Source organism: Egretta garzetta, unplaced genomic scaffold, assembly GCF_000687185.1.
Source record: "Egretta garzetta isolate BGI_Z169 unplaced genomic scaffold, ASM68718v1 scaffold59, whole genome shotgun sequence".
NCBI classification, from domain to species: Eukaryota; Metazoa; Chordata; class Aves; order Pelecaniformes; family Ardeidae; genus Egretta; species Egretta garzetta.
The window spans coordinates 3,970,775-3,983,402 of NW_009267230.1; the positions used below are offsets into that span (position 1 = coordinate 3,970,775).

At 39.5% G+C, this 12,628-nt stretch overlaps 1 protein-coding gene across 1 annotated transcript in view; it reads right to left on the reverse strand.

The window, feature by feature from the left end:
* Positions 1-12,504, reverse strand: part of RANBP3L (RAN binding protein 3 like) — a 32,309-nt gene extending 19,805 nt beyond the window's left edge. The window contains exons 1-5 of the mRNA XM_035902726.1: positions 12,249-12,504; positions 2,654-2,712; positions 2,352-2,388; positions 1,668-1,745; positions 526-600 (exon numbers count right to left, since the gene is read on the reverse strand). Coding sequence (XP_035758619.1) covers positions 526-600; positions 1,668-1,745; positions 2,352-2,388; positions 2,654-2,712; positions 12,249-12,504 — 505 coding nt within the window. The remainder of the gene's footprint in view (positions 1-525; positions 601-1,667; positions 1,746-2,351; positions 2,389-2,653; positions 2,713-12,248) is intronic.
* Positions 12,505-12,628: the final 124 nt, after the last annotated feature.

The window sequence follows — 12,628 nt, forward strand, 5'->3', positions numbered from 1 at the left end:
AGAAATCCTTTATGCCAATCTCTGTCAACAAACTGTCTCTGGTAAGAGACATAGACTAGGATTTAAGACCATTCCATCATTCCCATTAGTGGTAAGTGGGAGAATACTCCCAGAGCCACTGGAAAGGTGGAAGACAGGCTTCTGGGGTAGAAAATTATATTCCTATAGGAACCGTCACCATTAAATTGCAAGCAAACTAATTCAGGTAATTACTTTAACTCCACTCTGTTTTTTTCAAGTATAATTTGGACCACACTATGTAAATGCCCACTTGCAAATTATTCAGAGATTCCTCCCCAGCACTTCAAGATTCCCCAACAACAAATGCAAAAAACATTTCTCCTGTGAACTGCCAGCTCTCCTCCTAAAACATTCCTTTCTCCTGTCCAAATACCAGCCTAGTTCAATACGTTCCAGTTCTGTCCTGCAGAAAAAGCATTTCTGTACACCTCTATTTTAGCTAACACTTGTTTTTCTACATAAATATTTATTCATTTTGTTGTTTTCTTTTTTTTTTTGAATTACCTGGCTGGGAGGGAGGGAAGGTGGGAAGGATGGTAAAGGAAGATGATCTCCCTCTTTTCTGAGCAAGAGTTGTATCTGAAAGGGTAAGTGACTGAAATTATCATTTGTTTGGAGGAGAAAAAAAGATTTATTTTAAGGTTAGCCAATTTGATGTTATGCCTTCATTGCAGGAGAATAAATTATTATCTGCTAACTACCAGGTTTCTGAGGTAGACTGCTAGGTTATGCCTATGCTGCTGAATTGGAAAGGTCTCTGAGGCCGAGTGGCACAGCCTGGCTCAGGCACAATGCTTACAGCTACTCCACTCTGTAACAGTTCTTTCTTGGAGACCACCAGCTGGAGGCGTTCAAAACAGAACCAGGAATTGAGCTATTCAGTTAAGCAGTGTGGACAATCAAGAGGTCAAATGCTCAAGCTTCCTCCTGCACCCTGCTTTATTTTGTGGTAAAAGCATACCCTAAAATTTCTTATGTATCTGTGATTTTCTGCATATGATCTCAGTGTAATTTTCAGAGTTAACCAAACTTAGCTTATCTTAAATCCTCTTAGCTACATTCAGGTGTGTCACAGGACTAGATAAAACAAAATACAGTGTACGTACACTAGCGCCTGAATTCAGAAATAACTTTCCAGTGCCATCCACATGTTAAAATAAACACTGTAAAAAATAGGTAAGTCCTTCTGCACAGTAGCTGACTTGTGTGCTTTTCCCATGGAAGCAGTGCACAGTCCTTAAAGGGCCTTCCAGGTCAGCTGTTGGTGGGGTGGAGGAGGGGCCCTTCTGGAAACTGCTTTCCATTTTCAGGGATTGCCCAGGGAACACTGATCTTTTCCTCAAGCCAGGGAATCTCACCTCCTCCTCCCTTGGCTATGTGAGCAATTCAGGGAAACGAGATGAAATATACAGATTTTTCACTACTTCATGAAATAATATGTAAGTATGGAAAACTAATATATTTTTACTTAAAAGGGGATTTATTGGAAATTACCAGCAAGTTTATATCAATGTTTATGTTTTCATGACTTGCAGCATTTCTACAGTGCAGAAACGTTTCTTAGATAGGAAAATTCCTTCTCTTCTTCACCAGATGAGAATACAGAACTACAGTAATTAAAACATGACTGGAGCTAAGCATCATACCTGTGTTAGACTGAGAGTCAGACTTCTGGAAAGTAAAAGATGATGATCTTGCACGCTTTCTGGAACAGCTAATGAAATCTAGAGAAAAGTAAATATAATGTTCTGCAGGGACAGACTGGCAGGAGATTTCAGCACAAAGTTATGATGTGGAATTAAAACCTCAATACAATAAATTCTAGGAATGGCTTACAGTAACAGCTTTAAGGCAAGTACCTAAGAGCCTGAGGCCTTTGGAATTTCAGTCAACACATGGCACAAAGCCCTAGGGAGTCTTATTTATTTCTAGGTTCAGTGAACATAAAGCAAGCACTTAGAATCAGTTCAGAGCCCACAGGCTCAGAAGGCATTAAAAATGAGAAGTTACATCATAATGTAGCCTAAATAAATAGAAAAGGGTAGCTAGGAGCTCATACAGCTGATGAATATACATGGCCACTTTTCAGGGCTTCTGGAGTTTGGCTTTCTGATAAATTTGAGAGGTAAGGTGGAAGAATTCTTGATGTAAGACAGGGACATATATATTAGGACATAGTAGGTGGTTCTACAATCCATGTAGTCTTAGTCTACTAACAGGGATTTGTCCCTGGTCATAAAAAGTAAGGGTCCAAATGCTATTTTCACAGGCAACAGCCAGACCTATGAATAATACAGTGTATTATACTGTTTCAGTGAGGTGGTTATTACCATTTTCAGCTTTGCAAACTGGGTCTTCTGCAGGCCTCTGGAAAAAAAACAGAAGCGTGGAAAGGTCAAGAAGAATAGAACATCCATTTTCTAGACGAGGTCACAAAGTATATCAATCCAGCATTTATGCAAAAAACACAGTCTTGTTTCTAGTTTCTACATTTCTTTGTTCTAGTTTGAGACCATTTATTACAAGTCTTAACCTGGGCTAATATCTTTTATTGCTGCTAGGATCACTGTCTATAGAATCCTCACTTCTCGGCATTTTTATCAATTATGCCAAAAAAATAAAAGCTTTTTACCTTCAAAGGACGGTCCTTCTTTTCAAAAACAAATGTCGGCTGGGCAAGCACTGATCTCTCTGTAAAAGAGAAGAGATCATTTTTATTATGAATTCTGTAATAGCATTTCTCAACCGCAGTTCTCAAAGTGCTGGGCAATAACAAACAGGACTTTATTCTTTTGTTACTAAGAGAATATAGAGCTGCAGTGATGTACAGCACCATCCATAAATAAAAAAAGCTACAGCCCACAAATCCCATTGTGAGTTTTGCCTAACTAGATGCCACAGGATTTGGCCTCATATTTTTTTACAGTTATTTTAGTTAAAAAGAACAAAGAAGGGGTTTTAGCCTTTACAAACAACATCTGCCATCCTTTAAGAACAAGGGTGAAGCACAGCTTTGGTTCTCAGAAAAGTGCAAAGATGTGAAATGCAAAGTGATCCCAAAAGGAAAGCAAGGAAATGGGTCACACTTGGCTTTGCAGCTATATTCACACATCATTCTTTAGGCTCCAGGTAAGTGAACACCTGGTGTTGGTTTTAATGGGTGAGTATGATATATAAACATATGGAGTTCTACAGAGCAATTCTACTCTCAGGCATACCTCTGCATTTCTTAGGTATGACAGAACAACTTTGTGTGCATGCTCTTTTTTTTTTTTTTTTTTTTTTTTTAATGAAACGTATTCCAGCATACAGTTGCCTCACATCAAATTTTATGTGGATTTAGGGTTCACTACTTCTGCATCTCACATGACTTCTTTGGGCTATTTACTTTGCAACTCTGATGCCCTAACTTTGGTTGTCAAGTGTGAAAGCAGAAGTTGTTTTCACCCGTACCACCAATTAATGACACATTTATTATGCCAATAAATGGCACGATTAAAGAGCAAAGAAGCAGACATAAAGAGATGTTTTTAGACCACCACATACAGGATTCACCTTGAGATGTCTGTAACGTGCAGTCAATAGAAACAATCATGTGCTGCATTCTGAGCCATTCACCTCATATGAGCTTGAGATGTCTGTAACGTGCCGTCAATAGAAACAATCATGTGCTGCATTCTGAGCACAAGCGTATTTTCGTTGTGTACGTTAGGGGATGCATGGAGACCTAAATGCACGTATTTCTGTCTGTGGGTGATAAGGACAGGCTAGAGTGACTACTGAGCTACATGACTGGCCTTTTGCCAGAGAAATCCTGTGCTTGATATCTTGTTCACTGACATCTGACAGAACATTTATCAAGTACACACCATTTTTATAACACTGTCTTCCTCTGTTTTGTATTATTTACCTGTTCAAGAAGAATGTCCATGTGAACGTATATGGATGGATATTTTAATCCTAGCTTGCACACCTAGCTGTGACCAAACCACTCTAGCATTCATATCAATTACTTGAAGGTTTAATAAAGCAAATATTGACCTATTGTGGAGGCTTTAAAATTACTATATAAATGTATATTCAACAATCAAGAAAAAAGTAAACATTATTAAAATATATGCTGTGTGTATGTAAACTGGGACAAGAAGCACAGAACTATAACTCAAATCCAGCGATATACAGACACAGCAGTAGTAACTAATACAGTTTTGCTGCTGTTGAAGTTAATTTTGTATTACTTGGGCATTATGTGTGTGCAAAGGACTAAACTTAGGAAACTTGGCATGCTTTGCAATGAAAGTCTGGTTTGTCCTTAATAGAAAAAGCAGGGAAAAGTTCACATTGTTCAACTCCAAAAAAGGTAATTCCCTGTCACTGAAAGCTGAAGAAAATTTCCATAATCTGATTGCAGCTGGGTGTCCATGGCATGGCATGAGATGGAGCAATTCCACTTCTATTCACTAGAGGGGAGTGGCACACATAAACAATAGTATTTCACTGAAATAGGATATATTCAGTAGAATAGGCTTTTTTCCCTGTTTCCTTTTTTTTTAAAAAAAAAAAAAAAAGATGTATTCTTACTGAATGAAGGCAAAATACAAAAATTAAAGCATGACTACAGAAATCTTCATATTCTCTACAGTACCTCTCAAAGCTCAGAAGCTATCAATTTTTTTAAAGGTACATTTACTACTCCAAAGCATGGAATTAGCAAAGAGTGAATTGCTGTGAGAAAGGAACTGACTTTCTATCACACCATTTAACTTCTGTGGGAGCTAAAAGGCTGTAGGGAGTTAGAAGGAATTTGGAATGCTCACTATAATTTAAACAACAAAATTCCAGTAATAGTTTAAAACCCAGAAGTTCCTGAAGAAAAATTCATAACTGGTTGATTACCAACAGAGATGTGTGAAGCTAGGGTATAATGGTACCTCTTAAGATAAATATGTCTATCTTGATATCGCAGTAAATGTAAAAGTTATATCCCATCAGCTGATTTTGAGCCAAATGGAGAACTTCCTTGCCATCAGTAGGTTTAGTCGAAGGTTGCTGATGCTGCCATGGTTAATTATCATTTTTACGGTTCTGTATTGTTTCTACCCACATCAAGAAAACCGTTCCGTAATTCCTGAAAAGCATTCCACGTAGCTCATCAGTAAGATCTCCACTCCTCAATCGGGCCATTCATAACAGAGTTTTAAAAATATATTTGTGTTAACTACATGTGTATCCTACGCATCAATTTCCAATTACATTTTAAACTTCTCAGATATTCAAGCACAAAACACCTGCAGCTGATCCCCACAGAAAAAGCAGTGCAGAATTACTTGTGGGTGTAACACAAGGTCACCAAGGAGTTACCACACTTGCGTCGACGTGCTGATTTTAACTCTGGTGAGCAACTTTGCGTTTCTCCTTCATTTTCTCCTGCTGCTGCCAGGGTGGACGGCTGTGTGCTGGGAGAAGGAGCAGTCCTTCTACACTATCCTCTCCTCGCAGCAGCCCGGGGCACCCAGCCAGGTCCTACCTGACGGTCCCAGGGAAGCGGCTGTAGCCGCCAACCTCATCATCACCAGCAGGACACAGACAGACGCAGGCTGGCTAGTGCTTGGTTAAGACTGGGCCGCTCCAGTCCTCAGCTGCTTGGCACTTGTGGATGAAAGAGACTGTTGGAAAAGTTACCAGAAAAACATGCCAAATGGGCTGCCTCTGGCTGCAGGGACTGGAATAACCCACCAGCCTCAGCCAAGAGTCCAGGCACAGAACCTGCCTGTCTGCCCATGAATAATCGCCATGGACTCGGCTCTCTTTTCCTCACTACAGTTCCCCTGAAGCTGCTGAATTAGAAAGGTCTTGGCCTCATGTTCATTGCATTCAGAGTTCAGAATAAGCCCTTGCCCAGAAGACACATGAGAAATGTCCAGTTCCTTGCATCTTATCCATGTGGCCTCCTGGCTCCGGCCTCCTGTCCTGTGCCACAGCGCTCACTGCCAAGCATGCTCTGGCCTGAGCTCCCCATCAGGAAGGGTCTCAGCCCCGTGCCTGCCCTGCTCTGCTCACCCAGCATGGGTGTCCCCACTCTGCTGCTCTGCCGGCCGCTCTGCCGGGCACTGTCCGTCCAGGCGACTGGCAAATGGCGGCCGTTCACATGCCCAGGCGCAGACTGCGTTTATGGAGTTCCATTTGAAAGAAAATACAGAGGTGTGTTTTGGGAAAAATAACCACTGGCTGCTGCCTAAGCCTAGGAAACACCAGTCAAGAAAGACATGCAAGAAATAATGTAAAGTTGCTTTCACCAACTTTGCTCGTATCCCAAAAGCCAGAATTGTCCATGAGATGTGTGGGCCCTTCGGCCCCTTTGCTGTGATATTCCACTCTGCACTTTCATTGCTACTGCTTTTCCTAAAGCTGTAGAAACTTCACAAAGTTTATCCATTAAAAAATAAACAGGACACTGATGGTTTTGAAAATTTTAGAGTTGTTATTCTTGCAATTATGCTCCGTCTTGCCTAGAGAACAGTTAAATGATCCTTAACGTTTGAGGGCTAAGGACGCAGTGGACAGAGACAACATGAGCCCAAATCTCTCTCCAATTTTCAGGCAGTTGTATGTCTGAAGTCATATGTCAAAACCGGCTGACAGTGCTGTGGCCCTATACCTCCCAAGTGAAGCAAAAACCCCTCAAATCTTTAGGAGGATAAGATGGAAATTTGTGACCTCAATAGAAGTTTTTTACTTCTGACTTTTACAGAGTTAATTTTTATATTTTCACATTAATAAGAAAATAAATTCTGTTGCATCTTCACCATTACCAAACTTGCCAGAAGTCTGAAAACATTTTAATTTATATTCATACCAAACCCTCACGTTTTTATGCCTAAAGATAGGAACCTACACCTACAAAAAATAACAGGAGTAGGTTTTATATCACTCAGAATGGCTGATTCCAGTGAAAGCTGTGAGTGTCCATCAAATCTAAAAATCAAACTGATTCTATATATGCATTAAAGTGCTAAAACGCAGGCATCAGAGTTTGACAGCAGTTACAGTTCTTATACGTGAACCACGTTTTTCTCCTCCAGTCTTAGCAATGTATACTATTACAGAAAGGAAGCACAAAAACTGGTTTTCTCATTCAAATTTGTGTTCTGTTCAAATCAATTTAATTGGTTAGTGATCCCTTCAGCTAATTAAAAATGTGAGTAACTATTTAAGGAATTAGGCTTTCTGTAGTGTCAGAGGTATGCAACATCACCCCGATTTTTTAATTCCCACTCAGTGACTAGACAATACCTTCTTCAGGGACTGGCCAGTCAGTGTTGGAGAAATCTGTAACTACTTATCCAGAAAATTGACCTAATATCTTATTAAAATGTAGTTAGACAATTTACATGCTGTTCTGCTTTCCTGTTTTGTATTAGATTTTAAAATTAGGCTTGACTGAAAGCCATATGAAAAACTGGACTTTAAATATTTTACCACAGAGCTGGCAATAGGCGCTTTTTATTCTACTTGTCAACTGAGGGCCGTCGACCAGTGAGGTGGCAGGACTCTCGTGCCTCTGTCGTTTCTTTCAACAGTTTCATACAGAGAATTTCTTTAAAGGCCTAATGCTAATCCATTAGATTTTGCCTGAGCTTTTACTATTCCCACAACTTTGCATATTATTTGTATGGCTCTCTACAAATAACTACCAATCCTGCAATCGGGTATTTCAGATTGGCTTAGCTACAAAACTGGATCCTTCACACAAAACCTGAAAAAACCTACCCAGCAGTTCATAACCGCCAACAAAGATATAAGACTGATTAAAAAAGCTGACTTGTAAAAAACCCCATTTTTCTCATAATTCCTTAAATTAAAATAACAACTTGTACCTCTTCAGTTTTTGTAGCATTCCCATTTGCACCTCACAGGGAAACTTTTAATTCTAAACCAGAAACTACAATTTTTACTTTACACAGTAAAAACAAAAACAAAAAAACCCAAACAAAAAATCTTCTTAATCAAAGATCATTTTCTCAAATAGAATAAGATTCTGGAAAATTGTATAATCTCCAAGTAATGTAACGGACTTTAGCTGCATCCAGCTTTCCCTCACAACATCCTAGTAAGCATTACACAACACACAAAAACTACTACATGAAAATTTATAATCAGATTATAATTTTATCCTGTCAAAAGATAAGGCTATGACATAGCATTAGCAAGTTTCTGCGCTCTGATACACTATAGCGTGAATTTCACTAGCTTTGTATATTACTGCTCTAATTTGCAAAAATAAAAGCAGAAACACTTCTGCATTTTCATGTTACAGCTTAGATTGCTGGTTCCTAAGTCACAGAACTCAAACCAAATAAAGTTAAGCATAACAACAAATTCTTGCACATAACATTGCCATTTTGTTTGTTTCACAAACAAATTAGCTGAACGGGAACATTTAATTGGAGAAGATGTTGAGAAGAAAAGTAGATTTACTGTGACTTTAGTTGCAACATCTCCAGAGGTAGTTTTACATTACTAAGAAAAAAAAAAAACAAGGGAGACCTTTGCCTCTGTCACTTATGAATATATCCTTTTTGCAGCTATTACTTGAGAAAAACACTAAGACAAAATACTGTGCCTGGTATTTTGTGGCAACGTGTGAAGAAAAAGAAATCAAGAATGGACTAGCGTGTAAGTGGAAGACATGGATCCAGAAATTGCTATAGTTCTATTAAAACAAAAGGAATTATTTTGACTATGCTAGATGATCATCTGCCCATTAACAGGTTGCCTCAAGGGGCATCAGAGTTAAACTACGTACTAGGATGACTGATTTTGTTCTATATACTATACTGCAAAACCACAGAAAACTACCTATACTTCAGAAAATAAAACTGCAGTAACAGGCAGAAGAGAAATACATATAGTGAAAATATGCAGTCGGATAAATTAACAAAATACTTTGCTACCCAGTCTTGGACTCATGTTTAAATATTGTTTCTGCATTTTGATACAATACGACATCTGTCAGTATTTCCAGAGATGGACCATTTTCATCTAAAGAGAGGTGAAAAAACAGTAAAAACCTTCTGGCAAAGAACAGGATTTGCCAAACCTGCAGGAGGACCACAGTTTCTGTTTTATAAATACTCACTGAACTTTGCAACATACAATAGCATCAGTTCACAGCCAAGTGAGAGTACAACAGGGCTGCCAGCCAACATCTCAGGTCCCTCAGGTGACCTCACTACGTAAGCCAGGCTTTCCCCTGCCAAAACTTAAATAAGGCAGGTGACACAAGGCACAGTGGGGATGTCGTAGAACAGTACTTTAGGCACCCATCTTAATAAAATTGACCAACTTAAAGATGTACAGGAAAAGCTTTTAAAAATTTCACCTTGCTGATCCTGAGTAACAGGTCTGTTTCTGGAAGCACTGAGCAGTTGAGAACGCCGGTGGAATTCACACGCATGGCTGGCTGCTCAGCACCTCTGGAAAATCAGGTCACTTATTTAAGACTCTAAATATGGACCTGGAAGCCTACTTCCAGATGCTTGTTTATTATGCTTCACACTTTAGATTTCTGCTTATGAAGCATATTCAGTACTTCCAAGGACAACTCCCTTAAAAACTAAGATCAGTTTTAATGCCAAGATGGCACAATTTTCCAAGCAAATTTACTTTTTTTTTTTTTCTTGCTAAGACATCATGAGACACAACTGATTAATTCATTTATATCTAGATCCATTATACATACATGCTGGGGGTTTTTAATTGGTAGCCACTAAAAACAAAATGGGAAAATAAAACAGGGTCATAAATCAAATGAAATTATAATCTGGTCAAATCGCCAATGCCAATCAGAAGAGTTTTCCATACACAGAGGTACCAGAGACTCGTGTTGCTATACAGGCAAAAAAATTTCAAGTTCAGCATCTTAGTCATACTTCCAGACTTGTAAGCTAATTGATATTTTTCTTTTAGAATACTCTTCTATTGAACAGTGCCAGTGAATCAATAAATTAGCAACAAGGTCTCATGAATCCTGATTTTCCAAAAATGCTCAATAGAAATTGCTAAAAATAATTGGTCCAAAACCATGCTGAAGTGTTTTACGAGAAGAAATAGTTTCACCATTCAAACATACTGAGATGAAATTTCAGACAAAACCTTTCATTTTTGGAAAAATAACGTTGAGAATTTTATTTCTAGAGAACTTAAATATACACAGCAGACATTTGGCCACCTGGCTGTGCTTGCTACAGAAGTGACTGTGCTTCTGTGGCCCATGAAGAGATTGCTGAACACAGCACTGCATGCTGTTCAAACACTCTGTGTAAAACAAAGTGTGTGTTGCTTATCTCGGATTCAGACTGCATCCTGTAAACACAGTTTGGAGAACTGATAAATAACTTCACACGTCCCTGTTTGGATCAACTGGGAGTACATCGTCAAAGTAGTGAGTTTCCATTTCATCGTACTCAGAGGAAAGGAAAAGATCATCCAACCAACTATTGCAAAATAAAACTTCTGGAAGAATTTGTCCTAGGACAGCTTTACTGTACTGTGAAGACTCTGATCTTGCACATTCTTTGCCATACAAGTAGGTCATAACCCACATAAAAAATGTCACTGTCATCAGTGATACCATTTATGAAAGCAAGGTTTCTTCATCCAGGCACAGTTGTGCAGATTCAGGCCCAAACATTTAAGGCATAACTTTTTTTTTTCACCCTGTCTTCAGTCAGTCAGTGCCACAGATTCCAAATCCTTGATTCGTGTGGAGGGACTTCTTTTACCCAAACAATGCCATTTACTACTCCTAGCTTCCACTGTGGGTTTACAGAGTGCCATATGAGATTTAAAAATTAACATACTTCTCTTCAGCCACGGAAACTCAGCTGACAGCCTGCAAAAGTGTTTATAAATACAGCATATGTCAGACCCATTCATCTCTGTAGGGCACAGTCCTTGTCTTTATATGGGCAAGACATAAATGGGCATTAAAATAACAACAAAAAAGCCCCTATCCCAGCAACACTGTAACATAATTTCTGAGAGAAACGAAACCCAGTTGGCTTTATTTCAAACGTTAGAGTGAAGAAAATATTTTTGGGAGTCTCATCACTACAATGTCATTCTAGCAGTGATGCAATGACAGAAGTAAACCATGTCACTAGACCAGCGGGACTGTGCCAAAGTATGAAACCAAAGATTGTTTTATAAACACTGAAACTTCCAACATCCCAGTCCTCAGAATTCTTAATCTATCATAAAAACCTGTAAAATACTCAATGCAAGGGCACTAAAATTCATAGGCATATAAAGCCGTACCATTTTCAGGGCATTGTGCCAACATTAAATGTCATGAACCCCTACAAAGCAGCATTGAAGTAACACTCGTGGTTTTGTGCAGAAATTGAACTATACAGGTAATAAGGCCGTGATCCAACAACACTGACGAATCCTTAAATTTTAGGCATGTAAGTAAATTGGGCTATGTGTGTACAACACTAAGCATAAACTGAAAGGCTGGTTAACTGATAAATTAGCCCTCTGAACTGTATCAGTCATAGTATGAGGTTCAGACCGTGAAAGCGCATGCTTCCTCTTGTTTTGGGTTCATTCATCAATCTGTGTGGTAAAAAATGGTTGGTAGCATCATCTGCAACATGTCCTTAATATTAGCACTTGTTTCTTAATGCAACCTTTTAAAAAATGTTACTATTATGATTTCATATAAATCATTCTCAATTCTTGGCCGTCCTCACTACCTAGATGATAAAGGATTTTGCTGTCCAGCTCTGCAGTCAGTCATCTCTCTGAGGAGCTAGGCTGGGCTATTTTGTTCTCAGTGCCCAGGTGTGCAGGGCAGGCAGGAGCGGCCAGGAACGCTGTTCCCACCCGCTATGAGGCCCAGCATTTTGGGAAAGCTGCAAGAAAATTCAAATGACAGGGGAGTCAACACTCACAGAAACACAGAGAGACCACTTTGGGGAGCTCCACAAGTAAAGCCCCAAACATACACTATCTGGTAATATCTTTTCTTCAACCAAAATACAAATTAGAGATCCCTGACAGACTACCACTAAAAACTTGCAATAAAAAAACTACAGCCAGCCAGGCTCTTGTTTTGCATCACCCTGTTACCAGCCAGGCACATTCTTTGTGTTTATCCCATTCCCCAGAATGCAGGGGAAACACGGGAGACATGCAAACGACATTAGCCAAAAAAAACCTACCTGTGCAGCGTTCCTCCTTGGGATTTAACATGCCACCACAGGAGCTGGGGCAGGGCCTGCGGGCCGTCTGTTCTTGCAGGCGAGCAGCTTGGTGCAGAGCCCAGGGGTCACTGGGCCGGTCTCTTCTTTTGGGGAGGTCAGGCTTAGCCTTCACACCTTGCCCGGGTCTGACTGAAAAGTCATAGCCTGCACAGGAGCGCTGTATGCCTGTATATAAAACATTCCCTTTGCAAGCAGGAATTGGTTGGTTTCTCATTATGAGGTCCTCAGAAGTACCTTTATATATATATATATGTAACCATATATGTATATATTCTATATAAGCCGCAGTTGGGTCTAGAACTTTGGATTTAGGTTTACTAGCTGTTCCCTAGGCCACG